The following is an 18189-nucleotide window of genomic DNA, read 5'->3' on the forward strand; positions in this document are numbered from 1 at the left end:
AACCTAGAAGTTAGCACTTGTAGAGCTGATGCACAATCTATTGCAGAAATGGGACTTAAATCACCTGAAAATAGTCTTGGAAGCAGAAATCACAAATCAGGTTGCTAGAAAAAATATTTGGAACTGCTACTGTCTGTACAGGAAAAAATCTTCTAAGCTGAAGAGAAAAAAGTCAACAGTTTATTCAGAAATAAAATGCATTATTCTTCCATAGATCTATAGGGATACAAGAGAAGAATGTGCTTTTAATCACAGTTACAGGAGATAGATATGCACCTTTCTATGCAAATGCATAAACAGCACATAGCTACTCTATAGAAGTGAAACCTGTAGACCAGTGCTGTTCCATTGTATTTTGACAATGCCCCATTCATTCTGCAACTCATACTGTGTGCTCATTTATCTGATGAGTTACATTAATACCAGTGAGACTCATAGGCTTAATGCACTCCATGTTTCACAGAATGACATCCAAAATGCATAGAATAATTTACATTTCATTTTTACCCTACAGTTCAACCAAAAAAAAGACTACACTGGTTTTGGTAAATCTGTTCAGAATAACATTTTCTTTGGACTACTGTGAAACTGAAATATAATTATATAACATATACTAATTTTATGTGTATGTAAATTATGCTTATGTGTATGTGGAAAATGTTTTAAAGGCAATTCTTTTGTACTGCTTTTTCAAATGCATATTGTTATGTTTATGTTATATGTATAGATATTACAGAAAAAATATTTTAAACTTTTTTTGTTATAAATTGAAAACTAAGCTTTTCAAAGGTTTCTTGAAAAGAAAAAATGCCAAACATTGCTTTTCAGATGAAACAGATTGTCTTTTTCTCTTAGGAAATCCATCATGGACATGGAAGTCTGTCATGCTAAAACAATGATCTAATCAATTCGTTTTCACCAAAACCTCCTTCAATTTTATGAGATATTCACTAACAAAACAGAAAACTATTTTTGTGAAAAAAAATTTTTGCATGTCTCATTGCATTAGCTGCATTACTCATATGTTTAAAATTAAGCATATGTTACTATATAGGTTTGGTATTGATGTGCTTGTGGCATAGTTGAAAAAGGAGTTTTCACACAATATATCCACACACACACACCAAACACACAATACCACACTATACCACAGCAATCATTTGGTTAATAATTCAGGCATTTAAATGCTGGGGAAAACAAACTATGTTGTCAATATTTTTTTAAATATTGTCAAATATTTTGAAAAAGGAAATTCACTGTCACACAGTTTTCTGACTATGCTGGAGTTTAAACATTGTAACAGAAAGAGATTCAGTTTCAGATATGTCAACTTTCATTCACGTAATTTAGGACACACCAAAGCTTCTTTAAAATATATTAGAAAAAATACAGCTCCTTTGAAGAAAAAAGCACAAGGAGCCATCCAGGCTAATTCAGGAGAAATAACATTTAATAATCAACGGATTGTGAAGACCCATTTACTTGATGAATGGTAAATATTGTATGGAGTGAAAAAGTCTTAAAAAAACATCACAGTTATAGTAACAAAATGGAAAATCCCTAGCTGTTTTGTTTTGTTTTGCTTTTTTAAAATTCTTTGGAGTTTTTTTTTAACATGATGGATATCTATACAAATTTCTCTTTCTCTTTGCATAATCATTTCCTACGCACACACAACCATTTGACATGGGAGTTACAAGATGTGAAGAATGTAGATGGACATTTATTTCTTTGATTTTTAAGTGTTTATAAGGCAATAGTACATATATCCACTAGGTTACTGCTTTCCAAATTTGCCATTGATTTCTTTCCTGTTATTTCAAAGTCACCTTTATTGAGATAAGCATCTGCTACATTCCCCTGTCAGAGACAGGATACTAGGCTGAATAGACTTTCAGCTTAATCCAGTCTAGCTGTCATAAAGTCTTACAAACTGTAAGTTCCAGAAATGAAAGGATCAAAATTATTAGTGGAGGTTCCAAAATATAATACAATCATACAAAATAATTACTGTCAGGACTCCTTCACTTTACAAACATATAAAATGCACTTACTTTGAGGGTGAGAAGGGAGAAAAAATCCTTCCATTAGAAAATATAGTTACAAAGTTTTGAACAAATAAATTCACACACTGCAGAGTACGCACACACGCACATGCATGCAGACATGCATATACATACACACACGCATGTGCGCACACACACACACACATGCTTAGAGTTTACACTGCATTCCTCTGATGCCATGAGTATTATTTTATTTGTACACTCACCTTTACTGCACATTCTAAACAAACAATAGACAAGACTGTAAGGATTTCTTCCCTTAAAACTGCAACAAAACAAGTCTCAACATTTGCAAAACATTCCTTTATTATTAGAAATAAATTATTTTGTATAAAAATTAGCATGCGTTGACCATTGCATTTATTTTAGCATAACCCAGGACTTAATTCAGTCAGCCATCACAAGAAACAAATTCATCTTCTTTTACGAGTTGAACAATGTAGGACAGGAAAGGAAATTGTCACAATCACAAAAAAGTACTTACAAATATAACATCAGACATGATTTATTTCAACAGCATTTTTTTTCACAAGCTAACATTTGTTTTCCTTTTGTGATTTGCTTCTTTTTGTGAATGAACAGTTCAGAAGCTTGACACTCTGTCTCTATGTTATAAAACTGGACTTTTCCTTCCCCTGTCTCTTTTTGCCTTTTGCCTCTTGTTTAATCCTTGTCCTTTGGGAGACTGACTATTGATTTGAATGTAGTCTACTGGTATTTCCATGACTGAATTCTGGTGGTGGTAAAGTCTATGTTTGCAAGATTCCATCCTGCAGGTCTTCCAGTGAATTTCATCCCTGCTCAGTTTGCCTGATTGCTGTAACTGACATAAGTTGTCTTGGTAGAGGAGGCTGTAAATCAAAAAACCAAAAACAAACAACAACAAAAAACAAAGTTCAGGTTTTTTAGAATCAAGAGAGGAGAAAAAAAAAACCAAACCATATTTAGCATTTGAACTCAGACAATGTCCAACTATATTTCCAAATAACATGGCCCATGTTCATGGAATAAAGTAAGAAAGTTATAAAAATGTATAAACAGTGGTTAAGCTGTATCTCAAGTTCCATGTTCTTGATAATAAGTTATTTTGCTTATGATTTGGGGAAGCAGAGGTGAAGAGAGAGGAACAATGGTGAGTGGTTTTAGCATATCTGTAACAGAATTTCAACATACAGTTTCTCTGGTGTTATTTTGGTTGATTTCTGTATAGATGTTCTTAATTTAGAGCTTGGATCTTTCTCCCTTTTCTACTGATTGAAGACAACTTTGCAGCTCATGGTAGTTTGTTCATCTAGAAGGAAGCTTACTCTCCTCAAAAGGAGCAAAGCCTAACGTGGGAAACATTTCCTTAAGTTAGCAAAACTGAGTAGCTAGTGCCTAAAGCACATATTCTCTTCAGAACCTTCAGACACAAAGCATCTGCATATAAATGAGCCAGCAGAAATGCTTTTGAGAGCCTAGGCTGTATGTTAGAGCTTCTATGCTATTACGTTGATGGTCAACTTTGAGCATCATCCTTTGAGCAAAGCTGATACCCCTTGTTCAGAGTCATAGAATCATTTAGGTTGGAAAGGATCTTTAAGATCATCAAGTCCAACTGTAAACCTTACATTGCCAAGCCCACTATTAAACCATGTCGCTAAGCACCACATCTACATGTCCTTTAAATACCTCCAGGGATGGGGACTCAAACGCTCCCTGGGTAGCCTGTTCCGATGCTTAACATTGAAGCAGTCTCAGTGAAGAAATTTCTCCTAGTACCTAATGAAAGAGTCAAACACTTTTACTATTGTAAAAGTGAATAAGTGTGAATCTTACATGGAAGTTTGTGTTAGCTTCTAGCCCTTATATCTTATCCCTTTGCTGTAAAAAATACGGCCCAAGTCTCCATTGTTCTGTTAATGCAGTGGTGGGAAGACGGAAGTGGTGACATCAGGTCTCACAGGCCTGATTTTAAACCAGTTGGGTATATGGCAAATCAGACTGCTGGGGGACTGAGTCTCTTTTTTGTCCCTATAATAAGATCTATGTCTCACTTCATAAAGAGGAATTTGGCTTCCTAAATAAGTTTTATATTCCATCTGCTGCAGGCATGTTCTACTTATGACAGTGAAGACTGCATCTGGCAGGTCGAAACTAACATGATGATACGAAAGTTGTCTGGTCTATAGACTCAAAGTTCTTAATTCTGTTCCCATACCTTACTTCCTCCAATTTCTTATTTCTGTATAGAATCTGGTGGGAAGAGCTGAGATAGACAGGAAGAGGATTCTTCATGCTAACTCCTAAATCCTGCCCAACAATCTGGTGATTTGGCAAGAACAGGCTACAGAAATCAAGAAATGACAGTTTTCCTCTCTCCTGCACTAAAGGTTAAAGTGAATCAAAGATCACTAAAATTGGTGCAAAGTAATACTAGGTAGTATAAATAACTAAGCTTGCTGTTTGTTTCTTTCTTTCTGTATTCTTTGGGTTCCTGAGAAATTTGATTCTAATATTGCATTTGCCATTTTTTAAGACACAACACAACCAGAACATTATAATTCACATATCACTAAATTTTTTTGTTCCCTAAGAATGTATATATAAGAATGAATAGTCAAAAGGAAGCTGCAAAACATAATATTTCTTACTTCACTTGCACAGGTAGCTCCAGTACTTTGTGTTTCATAGAGCTAATTCATGAAAGGATTGCTTTTGGCACATTAAGCAAATAATTTACATAATCGATCACATTATTTGAGCACCCACATGAAATAATTTTATTTGCATGTATTGGGACACTTGAAGCAAATATAGACTCATTTACATCCTTCAGATCTTTCAGATGGCATGTACTACTCCCATCTGAACTCTTCCATGCTCCCACAGCTGGATTTCTGAGAGTCTATTTTTCCTTTAGCCTGTTATGTCCCTTCTGAAAATAATGCGGGACTGCTGAAATGGCACCAAGTTCCTTAAAGCATAAAAGGATTTTGTTCCCAGCTAAGAAATAGCAAATAAATGCACATCTGCAAACACTGCACACTTGGGAACAAAAGGACTGAAGGAGCAGAGCTGGTTTTTTTGACTCACCCTAAAAATCAGCTCAGATATGTATGTGATCAGGTTAAACTAGCTTACAACACCCTGTATCAGCTGAGTTCTTTAACTTTTCATGTGTATGTTTTTAGCCCACAACAACATAGCATAATAGGATTTATCACAACTCAGTAAGCTGAATTATGTGAGGACATCTGCAAGCTCAAAATACAAAATATATAGTAACTACACCTTAGCTGATTTAAAACAACTTGTTAATTTGCTGTAACTTTGTTGTATATCTGAGACTTAAATAGCTTTGACAGAATCCAGGACTGATCAAGAAACAAAAATTATCCTATTGAGTTCTGAGTGTTGTTACTTTAAAAAATGATAGCACAGAAAGTTAGTGTAGATAATAGTTAGAAATTTATTAAAACTAATCTCATCTCCAAACAATGTTTTTTTTTACTTGATAAATATTACAAGTGTCTTTATAGTTTGATGTAACAAGCCTACATTTCCTGTTTGGGGATCGAATGTTTCAGCAGCTGGTGTCCTGCTTTTTAAGACTGTTAGCATTTCATAGTAATAACATGAAACACATTTGGCAAGCATAGATGGCCAGTAAAAGTAACAGACTTGGCTCAAAATATTTCTGGGAATGAACACTCTTTTAACTCCAGTTACTACACTGCTGTTGGAATGAGACAAAAAGAAAAAGAATGAAATAAAAAAGGATCTAAAGCAATTTAGAATTATTATTGTGGTCTGACCTATATGCATTTATAGTACTTGTCATTGTTATGACTTCTGTAATTGCATCTGGATATTGTTTTGTTTTCATCCTGTTTCCCAGATACAATTTGTTTTCCACTGAATATGAATGTATGTCCACAAAAACCACGATCATATTCATGTGGGGGACAACATGAAATAAAGTCTGTTGCATGAAACAGGACAAACTACACAGAGAAGAGCTGTCTCTGGATGGGAAGCAAAAGGAATTGCTTGGCTGTCTCATCTGATTCCTTACCTAGTTATGAGCATTGTTATGGCCACCAGTATTTGTGCTTGGGAAATGCTGGAAAACACTTATTACCCACTTCTGGTATACTAGAAATAGCCTGATTTTCTGTGATCAGCTTCATATACTACCTCTGAAAAGAAAGATCTACTTCACATGGAGTCAGTGCAAGGAGAAATTTTCTAATGTTAAGAGTTTGTTACTATTGTACTAGTGAAAAGGACATATGTGACATTATGCACTGTTAACTCACAGGAACCTCCAAAAGTTTTGACAATAACTCTTTTGGCAGAAAAGAGGGAAGCTGGTCAAATCCAAATGGTAGAGAACTGTTCTGGGGAAGAGAGAAACCCATCTTGAGGCCAAGAGCTCAATTACATAGAGACGGCTCTCTGGAGTGCAAATTACTTGACTCTGAGTTTTTGCCTATGAAGCATTATAAAGCCTGGATCAAAGCCTAGTCAGGATATACTCCTAGTGAGCTCAGAATTATATAGATGTGCTACTGTTAAAATCATGTTTAGAGCACAGTAAATAAGCATTATCTGCATACATCACACTACTGGAGAAGCAGACTAGCTTCCAACAGCAGCTGTTTTCATGAATTATGCATACTCATCATTTAAGGAATACCAGACACAGCATTTCTTAATTAGATACAGTAGTAAACATCAGATACCCAAGACTTTCTTATTAACGCTCTTTCTCACCCTGCTGTGGAATCCCTCCCTTGACTTTTGCTCAGAAGTTTATAATTTTGAAAACTCAGCAAAATCCGCCTGTCCTTCCCTTCTGAATTTCCTTTTGGTGACTTCTGATGATTTGAGAAATTATTGAGTTCTTCATATTTCCCCACTGTTATTTATTCCACAAGGAATTTCATTGCCTTTCTCCTTTGTTTTATGTCATAATCTGAAGGTGTATAAATATATAATCTGCTCAGTCTAGCAGATATACACATTTTGAAGGGTCATGATTTTTTCAAGTGAATTGGTTTACACTCAGTATCCTCCATGCATAAGAAACTATAGTATGGTAACTTATGGACCATTTTGATATAGTCTTCAGTCTGGCAAACTCTGATTGAATTCACTGGAGGGAGGTTACATTTTTTTGAAACTAGTACATTTTTCTGCAAATTTGGTACTGACTTGTCTCAATGTGCTCAAGTAAAATAGTACTATTCAATCACCTGTCAACATTATCAGAGAGTACTAATAATTCAAATAAACCCCCTCATTTGCAGTAAAATGACTGAAACAATTTGTCTTTAGCTGTAACAGCTGCTGTCTGCACCATGTGACTTCTAACTTCTCATATAAACCATTTCTCCGTTACTACTAAACTCTGGGGATAAAGTTATTGGTTCTATTTATATTTTATTATTATTATTATTGTGATGTCCAGTTTATAAGGCTGTATATCATGTGGTGAAATGGAAGCTATAACCTCTGTTTTCTTCTATACCAGAGCAATTTAGAGATGTGGCAAGATTCAAGAACTTCTCTGACATGGAAAAGAACTTCTCATTACTAACGCACAACATATCAGAACATGTAATGATTAAGCTGTATATGAATTACCACAATTTTGTACCAAGATGAGCAAGACCACAACAAAAAACCTGGATGGGAAGCACTATTCTGGGAAACGTTAGTACTCATGAGTTGTGATAAATGAACAAGTCAACAAATATTAAGTTAAGGTGAAAAGGTAAAAAACATTATTTTCACTTCCATATCTAACTGCAAAATAAAAACAATATTTGTTTTCAACAGCCTTTGAGTTTTCAATATACAGTGATGACCATAAATACACCTCATGAACTGTCAGGACATACCATGACTGGCACAGCAATGCACAACACATCAAATTAGCACTAGCTAAAACAGACCATTTTAAGAAGATGTGGCTTTGCAAAATCTGCTTGTGCTTTTTTATTTTTTTTACTAGCCTGTGAAAAACAATTTCTTTTAAACAACTCTAGGCATTCCTGCATTCAGCAGTACATGAATTCTGACACACCTCTGGATTCATGCAAAACAAGCAACAAAAAGAATAAAGTTTATTATTAAAAGGAAGTGCATTCTTTTGAACGTACATCTATTAGGAAGTGCTGCCACTCTTGACCATGGGAAAGTCTACAGATGACTTACTGTTGGTTTCAAGACTTTCACACAGTTCAGTTTTGACCTCGCCATTTGGTCTGTCATTTCCTTTTTGGGTCAGTTTGCTTTGCATTGTGGCAGCTGTCACTACAGCCTTGAAGCTCCGCTTCCGTTTTTGAACATTCTGCTCTGGATGAAAAATGATAATATAAACCTTGGGCATGTAGAGCATGCCCAGAGATACAGAAGCACTTAAACTCATGGAGACAGTAAGTGTTGTTGTCTGGATGTACATCTGGGGAAGGAAAGAAACAACAACATAAAAATCATTGTTATATTTATTTAATTTAAGAAGGAAAACAAAGTAATTAACTAAAAAATACTAGGTGGAAAGGGAACCAATAACACTCTTCTTTTTCTGTACACACATCAGAACGACTCTTGACTTATGTTGCCTTTAATTATAATCAGGTATGGCTGTTTCATCTTGGTTTTTTAACCTTAAGAGTAGGTGGTGGAGATGACATAATATATATTAAACTTCATTCTCATAAAAGTAATCAAGAAGCTGTAGCAACCACATTTTCAGAAAAGAAACAAATACATTTGTACAGGAAAAGAGGAGTGACAACAGGGTTAGCCTTGTGTCTTGTATCTTCTACTTTAATACACAGAAGCTTCTAAAACAGTATGCCATGTGGTGATTCAGTAGGGTGTGCAGCATGGCTCAACCGGCAGCAGGAATAATATAGAATCTAATAAAATCTTTGATATATTCTTTGAATTTCAAGCTTGGGAAAAAAAAAATGCTTTTACATATTTCCATGTTACTGTTGAATTCTAGTCACAATGGTCTGTTGGCACACAATAAATTTATTATTACGTCACAGTCCTAACTAAGTAGTCAGAAAATCAGGGAACTGAGAAATCAGATCACTAAGGACCTCAGTCCCCTATAGATACAAAGGAAAAACCATACACTTTGGAGTGAGTGTGTCTATTGTTTTTTACCATCAACAAAAAGAAAGCAACTCTGGTCTTCTGTAGTCCGTAAATGAAAATGACAACGAATACTCCATAAGAACAGCAGAGAGAATTTTATATTTGAAGTATTTAAATAGTATATTAGAAATATTAATTTTAGTTCTACTCAAAATTTATTTTTTCTTAGGAAATTATATTTTATTAAATATTTTATGAGTCAAGAATTTTACTTTACAGTTCTGTGTGGTTTCCTAAACTAAGTAGGAAATCTCTCAGTAATCATGTTGCTATACTGAAAAAGATACTGAAGTAAAATCTGGTCATTGCCTTGGCAGAGCATTCACTGACATTGTTGTCAGGCATGATTTAAACACTGACCAATACTATCATATTAACCTGGAGATAAGGTAGTAAGTCTGTCTGCAATGTCAGCTTCAGATCATCTGTTTTTATTAAGTGCCCTTGGGTAGCTTAGCCCTTGGCAGAAAAGTAGAGATACAATAAACTGGTGTGCAGTCACTATTATAGTCGAACATTTTTTAATGTCTTTCAGCTTACAAAGTTTTTCCATTATATACTTTCTCCTTAGAGATCACAAATAAACTGTGCTCTCACTTAAAGCAATGTTAGGTGAGAAATGTGACAAATGTATTTTGGAAGCATGGACTCTTGCTCTGAACCACCTTGCAAACTATCTATGTAATTGTACAGAAACCCGCCAAATATTACCATAAAATGAGAGATGGCCCAATCTACTCTTTAAGAAAAGTCTGATGATACTTCAAAATTTATAAGACGTTCAACCTGCTTTCAAGGACAGCACCAGACTGAAAAGGCAATCAGGATTGTCTTTCTATTGTGCTAAGGAAAGTTATAGGACCAACACCTTCCTTCATTTCAATAATACATCAGGAAATCTACATAATACAGTCTTTTCTCTCACCAGTTAAATAATTCCATTCCTTTCAAACGCTAAAATGACAGTTGTGTGCCTGAAAGCAGAGCTTGACCTACTTGTACATGAATGCTTCTAATGAAGACCTCACCGGTTACGTTAAGAAACAGGGTTTTTTCAGACTTCTGTGAGAGCACCTCTGTACAGATACATGTTCATATGCAAAAAGCACCAACAACATATCTATTTCTCCCTGAACCAAATAGGCTGATCTCCAATTAAATTGGTGCAGCAATGGCTTTAGGGTTAAAGAGTTGCAGTAAGTGGTGTCCAAAAGCAAAGGTATTTTGGTTCCTAAAGATGCATGTATTTCCTAATGGGATTTTCAAAACTGAATCAATGCAATACCTTTAACAAACTCTACTGTATATGAAAATTCCATTAAACATAAAAAATCCTTTTTTTAAGTTTTACCATTTTTAAAAATCTAACTCATGGCAGTTAAGTGGTGAGCTGAGCCGTACCCACAAAGTCTGTAACAATGCCTGGCATTTTAACATGTATTTTTTAAGACCTTATCACATACCCAAGATGTAAGGCTTTTTTCTCATGGTTCAGTATAAGAGTTAGTCAATAAAAAAGGATAAGAACCTCTGGATGTTATAGGGTAAAACACATACATTCATGTAATAGTACTAGTCATATTCGTAACAAAAACGTGCATTATGATAGATCTCAATGACCTTTCTTGTAATAAGAAGTCCCACAGTGCCAAGCTCTTACAAATACTAAAGAGAAAAAGTCTGCCTGAAGGTTTACATTCAAGTAAGCTTCATAAGTGAATTGACTCTAAATCTGATCATGCATTCACTGAAATAAGAGCCCATGGATTTCAATGCACTTAGTGCAAGTATTTTGCATTAGCTATATCATTACATGTAGTATATTTACTGTGGATTTAATTGAAATGACCAGCATGACAGCTTATTTAAAGAAATCCAAATCACAGATACTTTCATGTTGCAGATTACAGTTCATATGCAGTAGGATTTATTTATAATGATTGCTGTGCTTTTGAACCAGCCTCTATATTTATTGAAACAATAAAACTAGAGTGAGTTGGGAATTTTCTGACAGAACAGTTTTCAAGTAGTGAATATAGTCTTTAGAGAGCTTTGGCCTCAGGGATTCTGTTTTGCATGGATTACTCTTACTACTTACTCCTTAATGAAGCTAATGAGAAAGAAGGGCTTCAAGAAACTTGGTAGACCTTGAAAGAAAAGCTTTGAACATATACTTACATGTACACATTGTATGTGGTATGTACATCAGTCTGACTCCATATGCTAATGCAATTGCATACTCAGCTGGAGACTAGTTATCAATGACAGTCTGGTCTGATACCTTTCCCTATTAGAACCACAGAGTCATAGAATAGAGACCTATTCCTTTCCCTATTAGAATCATAGAGTCATAGTTTGAGTTGAAACAGACCTTTAAAGGTCATCTGATCCAACCCCCCTGCCATAAGCAGGGACATATTCAACTACCTCAACTTGCTCAGAGCCCCGTCCAACCTTATCTTGAATGTTTCCAGGGATGGGGCATCTGCCATTTGTCTGGGCAACTTGTTCCAGTGTTTCAGCACCCTCATCATAAAAAAAAAAATTCTTCCTGATATCTAAATGATATCTAGTCTGTACCTACCTTCTTTTAGTTTAAAACCATTACTCCTTGTCCTATCACAACAGGACCTCTTTCTTTTTAAATGGTCATTTGCACACTGAGAGTCTGTTTATAGGACAGGAACATCCCCTGAATGTGATTCTTCCCATCTTTGGAATCCCCCTTCTTGCAGGCTGATCAAGCACCAGTCTTGCAAACAGGATGCCACACACTTGGTTTGACTTTTGTCTGACTCTTATCTTGTTTTATCCCTGACAAGAGAACAATGATGTTTTATGGCTGTGCATTCTGGGTTTTTTTGTTATTATGGGAACATAACTACCTGTAACTTTTACAGAATTAGCTGCTCTAAAAATCAAGGAGCAACAAAAGTAGTTCAGTTTAATAAGATATGAGGTCTGAATAATTTTTCATGTGTCTCAGTGGTAGCTCCCTCCAAGTTACAGGAGAAAAAAATGTCCCTTTCTCACAATGATTCCCATTTACACAGAAATGAATTTCAACACTCCTCACAATAAAATCCATTCTGAACTACAAACTTTTTGTCCAATAATGCCTTTCACAGGTGTATGAAAGACTGCTATATCTATTCTTCTTGTTCTTGAGAGTCAGAAGATACGACAGAAAACTAAAACTATGGTAGCACAAGGAAAAAAAAATGTATTAAGGAAAAAACTTGAGGCCTAAATACTTTCCTGTCTCCATCCCCTACCCCAGCCCACATCAGAAATGGTACAGGACTTCTTATGTATTATTATCCGCTTCCACAGCTGATAAAAAATCTCTCACAACAGACTGTGTCTCATGTAAATGATCTAGACCCAAACTCAAACACATGACTTGTTTATCTCACAAATGATCTAGACTCTTTTCTTATGAGAAGGATCCTACAAGGTTCGTAACATAGCCTCTGACTGCCTCAGTGGCTAAAATAGATAATGGCGGCATGAATATTTAGGGGTTTTCTATCTTCTACCATTGATCCCAGGAATATGTATCTTTCTACTTTGAAACTTAAAATGTGACATAGGAATTATTGGGGAACAAAAAAAGAGGTTATTTTAGAAAAACAGATACTCTGATGGCTTCTTCAACTTGGAAGTACTTGAAACTGAATTGCCTCCTTGGTAACCTGAAAAATTTCTATGCCTCAAAGCAAGTGTGTGCACCAAATTGTCCCAGTGCAGGTTGCTGAATGCCTACCGCTTAGTTAGGCTTTACTGCTTAGAATTGAAATATCACCCAAGTCGTCAGTATTGTTCCATCAGTTAGGTGCTTGCAGAGACAATGTCATGCATACAGCACGCCTTGAGTTCAACACAAAGCAACCGCTTTCATTAGAGAAAAAAAAAGTAGTACTGGTAATGCCACAATTTTTGTTCAGATTGCTTCCTTCGTTTGAGTCATCCCCTACTTTCACACAGATTACATTCAGGCTTCCTCCAGAACTGAAGGTTTTCTTGTACTATTTATTTTTATTTTTATCTTCTACTCTGTTTTAATAGGTCAAATAGAGGGTACCTCCCACCTAGCCTGCTATCTATTCTGGTTTTAATAGTATACCCTGGATAGGTGGGAGATAACAGCTATTGTGATTTCTTGAGTGAATTGAATCTAAGTTTTCCACTTTGGTGCAAGTTCTTTAACTGCTAATAGTTGTAACACAGAAGATGAACAAGTCCAGCAGTTAGTGAAAACTACTGTGGTTAGTGCTAAACCACAGAGGGAAGTCTTGGTGCATCTCAGGCTATTGGGGTGCCTGGTGTAGATCCAACTCAGCTACTTTCATTCCAAAGAGAAATGGATTTTAAAGAGATGCAGCTGGTCTAATGCCTGTTATTGGCTAATTCTATATAATCTGCCCTTTAGAAGTGCCTTTCTCTGCAGGCTAAAGAAACTGCCTCTGTATCAAACACTGGCACCTGACCCATCCTGCTGAGACAGATATACCCAGATAGGCACTCTTGAAAATGCATTCTATACTGCCCGTAACAAAGCAGAAGATTAAATTATAATTTAATTTTCCCATTATCCTTGTTACTAAATACTTTATGTCTCATATGTGGATCTTTCAGCTCTTTCAGCCAGTTTCATTTTTTAAGGCCAGAACTGCAGCAAGCTTCACTTCCTACAAGGGTTTTTTGCTTTTATTCTTTCCCACCACTCTTGTCTTCACTCCCAGCTGCTGGAAGCCTTTACCAGATCATTTATAGCCAGAAAATAAATGATACATCATAAAATAAAGATACTTGCCATTTATTCAAAGACATCCCACAGGTTGGGAAAACCAGCAAAATAGTCCCTCTCCATTTGTGGTGGAGAAAGCATGAGTCTTTTTAAGTCCTAGAAAACCACTGAAATCATTAAGAGCCATCCTCCCTCTGGTGCAAAACCTAGAGGGCTTAAAAAAAGACAGTTCCCTTCTTCTTTTAAAGTCATGCACATGCCATAACACTACAATAGCTTTTATGTGTGTTACTGCTTGCTGGAGTTGACTGGATGACAACAATCATGTTTCACAGTTGTGTTCACAAATCGAAAAGAAACATGATGCAATGGATTCCACACCAAAAATCAACATGGAAAAGGCTGGCTGCAGGCAAATATATTTGAAAGCAGGAGATTATAAACAGAGAGGTAAACATGCTGGCAAGGTGCCAATAACTAATGAGTATTCATGCTTTTCTGCAGAACCTCTATCTCCATAAGCTTACAACTACAGATTTTTATTGCTGTCTGTGCACAACATACATTTCTGCCTGGATCTGTGGGAAGAAAATTCATCTTTTCTTAAGGAAAAAAAATTACAGGTGCAAGTCAGTCATTGTTTTTCTCATATAACAAGATTATTTTCCAGGTGTAAGATAAACTTCATGGTATGAGTCTTCTTCAAACATTTTTTCAGTCAGAAAACACAGGAAACAACATATACATTTTTTAACCTTTTAAAACCACTCCTTTCCAAACTAGCAATTTAAATGAGGTTTGAGAGGAAGTCAAAGCCTTCTAACACGAAAGTACAACATTCATCAGGTTATTATCTCAAGCAGTAAACGTAAGCTGTAATTCTATACATTGCAGAGGAAAATAAGAAAACAAATACTCTTTATTTTTCTCTGTACATTTCAGTTGCTTTCAGAAACTTTAAGAGAAAGGAAAGATCTAATAATGGATTTCAATTTAAATGTGTGCCAGCTTTAAAAAGTGTGAACTTTCATTAAAGCTTGAATATGAAAGGAACTATAAAAGCTTGTAGCCTTGGTGGAACATGTATATACCTGCATTTCAGAAACTGAATTATGGTAACAATTTCACTGTTTTTCCATTTAAGTCAAATTTTGACCTTTCCTGCAATATTTATAAGTATTCCCTTTCTACCCATAAACTATTATATGCAAAGAAAGGTATGGCTTTAGTAGGTCTTTTTTTCATCATTGCATTTATTATTTTAAGGTAAGTAGAAACAGAGAACTCAGAGCTGTCAACTGTATTGGAAATGGTATGTTGCTCAACTGCACGTTGCAAAGTTTGTATTGCATCTTTTACCTTCCAAAGTGTTATTTCACCATATTCCTAAAACTAACTTTAGTTTATCCAAACATTTTCTGGTGACTTCTTAATACCTGATTTTACCATGGAGGTAGAGTAGGACAGCTGTATCCCAAAGACAACTCCTGAAACTCAGATAATGGGAATCTGAAGAGATTCACTTCACCAAGCTTTGCTAATCTATCCTGTCATTTAGGAAAAAATTCTCCTGGAACCAGTAATGGTTGTCTGACACAGTATTTCTTCATCCCATTGCCTAATAAGACATGATTCCTTTGTCACATGGAGAGTATCTGGTATACATAGTAATGTATCAAATAAAAAGAGGAATAGTTGATCTCTAGGGCTGGGGAACAACTACTATAAATATAATACTCTGTCACTGTGTCTGTATAGTAGACAATGAAAAAATGCTGTTGTATAGGTCTGGGTACTAGGACCTTGCTCCCTGAATTGTTAAACTATTAGAGCATTCCCAGCCTGAGTGGTCCTGGGCCTATGCCAACTCACACTCTCCCAAACCATTCCCAGAAGTTTGCCCAGAATTCAGGATGATTCCCACTATATAATGTTGAAATACCCACACTGTTCTTGCTGACAGATCAAGAAATTTAATATTATAAACCTAGCAACACTATGGCAACTGGCTTCATGGCCTGTGAATATTCTTGACAATGTACAGTTACTATATTAAACAGAGCCTAAGAGGGCAACACAGGAGACATCCATGCAGACTGGGGAATGAGTTGACTGCGAGCAGACCTGTAGAGAAGGATCTGGGGATGCTGGTGGAAGAAAAAATGGATATGTGTCAGCAGTGTATGCTCGCAGCCTGTGAGGTTGAGGCTGTTGTTTAGAAAAAAAACAAAAAAGAACAAGTCTGCTGAAGAAGGGAAACCATCACTGAAGCTGTAAAAGAGGAGCGGGACCGAGTGTAGGCCCGGTAGTTTCTCCTTTCTGAGGCCCACAATCCCTGCCGTGCGTGTGTGATAACCATGCCTCGCTCACGCCCTTTGTCTCAAAGGGAACAAAGCCCTAAAGATAAAAACTATCTATTGGCTAAGGGGTAGCACACATCCAGTGCTGTAACACATCCACATTGTGTCTAAACTGATAAAAAAGGCTTGCTTATTGAAGTTATCCATATGAAAAGCCTACACAACTGCAAAGGTATAAAATCTCGACTCAGAGAGCACTTGATGGAGCTCCCTCTGAGCTGGCCTGAAATTCCTGACCATTGTCATGCTGTGCTTTCCCTCTGAGCAGGTTGCGTGTCTGTTTATTTTCTTTCACTTGTAGCTTACTATAATGTCTTAATCAATTTTTTTTTTATTAAGTCTATTTTTTTATCTTTCTGCGATTATTTATTGTAATTCTACCTAGGGTGATCACATATGGTCACTGCCTCTATTATATTAATAGGAATAGTGATTTGCTTGTGGGTATCGATTTATGTTTTTTATTAAAGTAATCTTATTAATCACACTGTGAGTCCTAGTGCTTGTTTATACTAACCAGGCCCATAACCAATGAACTGAATTCACTGCTCTGAGTAGCAGGCAGGAAGTCTGTGGTGTCCTGACACAGCCCAGAAAGCCAACTATTTCCTGGGCTGCATCAAAAGAAGCGTGACCAGCAGGTCAAGGGAGGCGATTCTCCCATCTACTTTGCTCTCGTGAGACCCCAGCTGAAGAACTGTCTTCAGCTCTGAGGCTCCAACAGAAGAAGGACACGGACCTGTTGGAGGAGGTCCAGAAGAGAGCCACAAAGGTGATCAGAGGGCTGGAGCACCTCTCCTATGAAGACAGGCTGAGAAAGCTGGGGTTGTTCAGCCTGGAGAAGGCTCTGGGCAGACCACATAGCAGCTCTCCAGTACCTATTGGGGATCTACAAGAAAGCTGGAGGGGGACTTTTTACTAGGGTATGTAGCAATAGGACAAGGGGTAATGGCTTTAAGCTGAAAGGGGGTAGATTTGATTAGATATTAGAAGAAATTCTTTACTGTGAGGGTGGTGAGACACTGGAACAGGTTGCCCAGAGAAGCTGTGGCTGCCCCATCCCTGGCAGTGCTCAAGGCCAGGCTGGATGGGGCTTTGAGCAACCTGGTCTAGTGGAAGGTGTCCCTGCCCATGGCAGGGGGCGTTGGAACTAGGTGATCTTTAAGGTCCCTTCCAACCCAAACCATTCTGTGATTCTATGATTCATAGCAACATGGTAATTTTTCAACATGGTAGACGTTAATACCAGCTGTCATTTCTATTGGCAAATGTGACCTCTAACTATAAAATTCCAGAAAATTGGCTTTTTTTGCTTGTTTTATTTCTTTGAGTTTGTTCCTTCCTCTTCCATTTGTTTGTTTCAATATACAAGTTTCAGATGATTTAGCTCTTCTGTAATTGCTACATTTGAAAAAGCTTTCTATTGATGTGTAATGCCTGTAGACCTAGTTTGTGGTTTTACAGATAACATCACAGAACACTGGCATCAGAAATTATGCTGTTTTGAGGCAAAAGATGAAGAAGATTAGACTGAAACAAGTGGTGCATTATCTAATATTCTGCTAATTGGGTATAAGCAACATTTTTGAAGGGAAAAAAGCGTTCAGTTTTACTTCACCTGCAACACTTATTACAATAAGGCAATGTTTTATTAAGAATAGCAATAAACTAAAGTCTGCTTCTTTACTGTGGTCCATCCTCAGGACATATGTCTCATGGAAAATGTTATGCACTGCCTTGCAGACCTACAAAATTATTTAAGATATTAGCAGGTAATTTGAGTCTTTTTCCTTCTCATAAATTAGGTTAGATATCACACTACCATATAGCTTACATACACCACAGCACATAATTC

General features: G+C 36.4%; 1 protein-coding gene across 3 annotated transcripts in view; it reads right to left on the reverse strand.

The window, feature by feature from the left end:
* Positions 1-227: 227 nt before the first annotated feature.
* GRM8 (glutamate metabotropic receptor 8) overlaps positions 228-18189 on the reverse strand; it is a 359395-nt gene continuing 341433 nt past the window's right edge. For 2 of the 3 annotated variants that reach the window (XM_040596730.1, XM_040596729.1), the window contains 2 exons: positions 8271-8517; positions 228-2917 (listed from right to left, as the gene is read on the reverse strand). In XM_040596730.1, the coding sequence (XP_040452664.1) occupies positions 2868-2917; positions 8271-8517 (297 nt within the window). In that variant the 3' untranslated portion in view covers positions 228-2867. Of the gene's footprint in view, positions 2918-8220; positions 8518-18189 lie in introns of those variants that run through there. The other variant, XM_040596731.1, reaches the window with a different exon arrangement.

The sequence above is a fragment of the Falco naumanni genome, chromosome 5 (genome assembly GCF_017639655.2).
Source record: "Falco naumanni isolate bFalNau1 chromosome 5, bFalNau1.pat, whole genome shotgun sequence".
NCBI lineage: Eukaryota > Metazoa > Chordata > Aves > Falconiformes > Falconidae > Falco > Falco naumanni.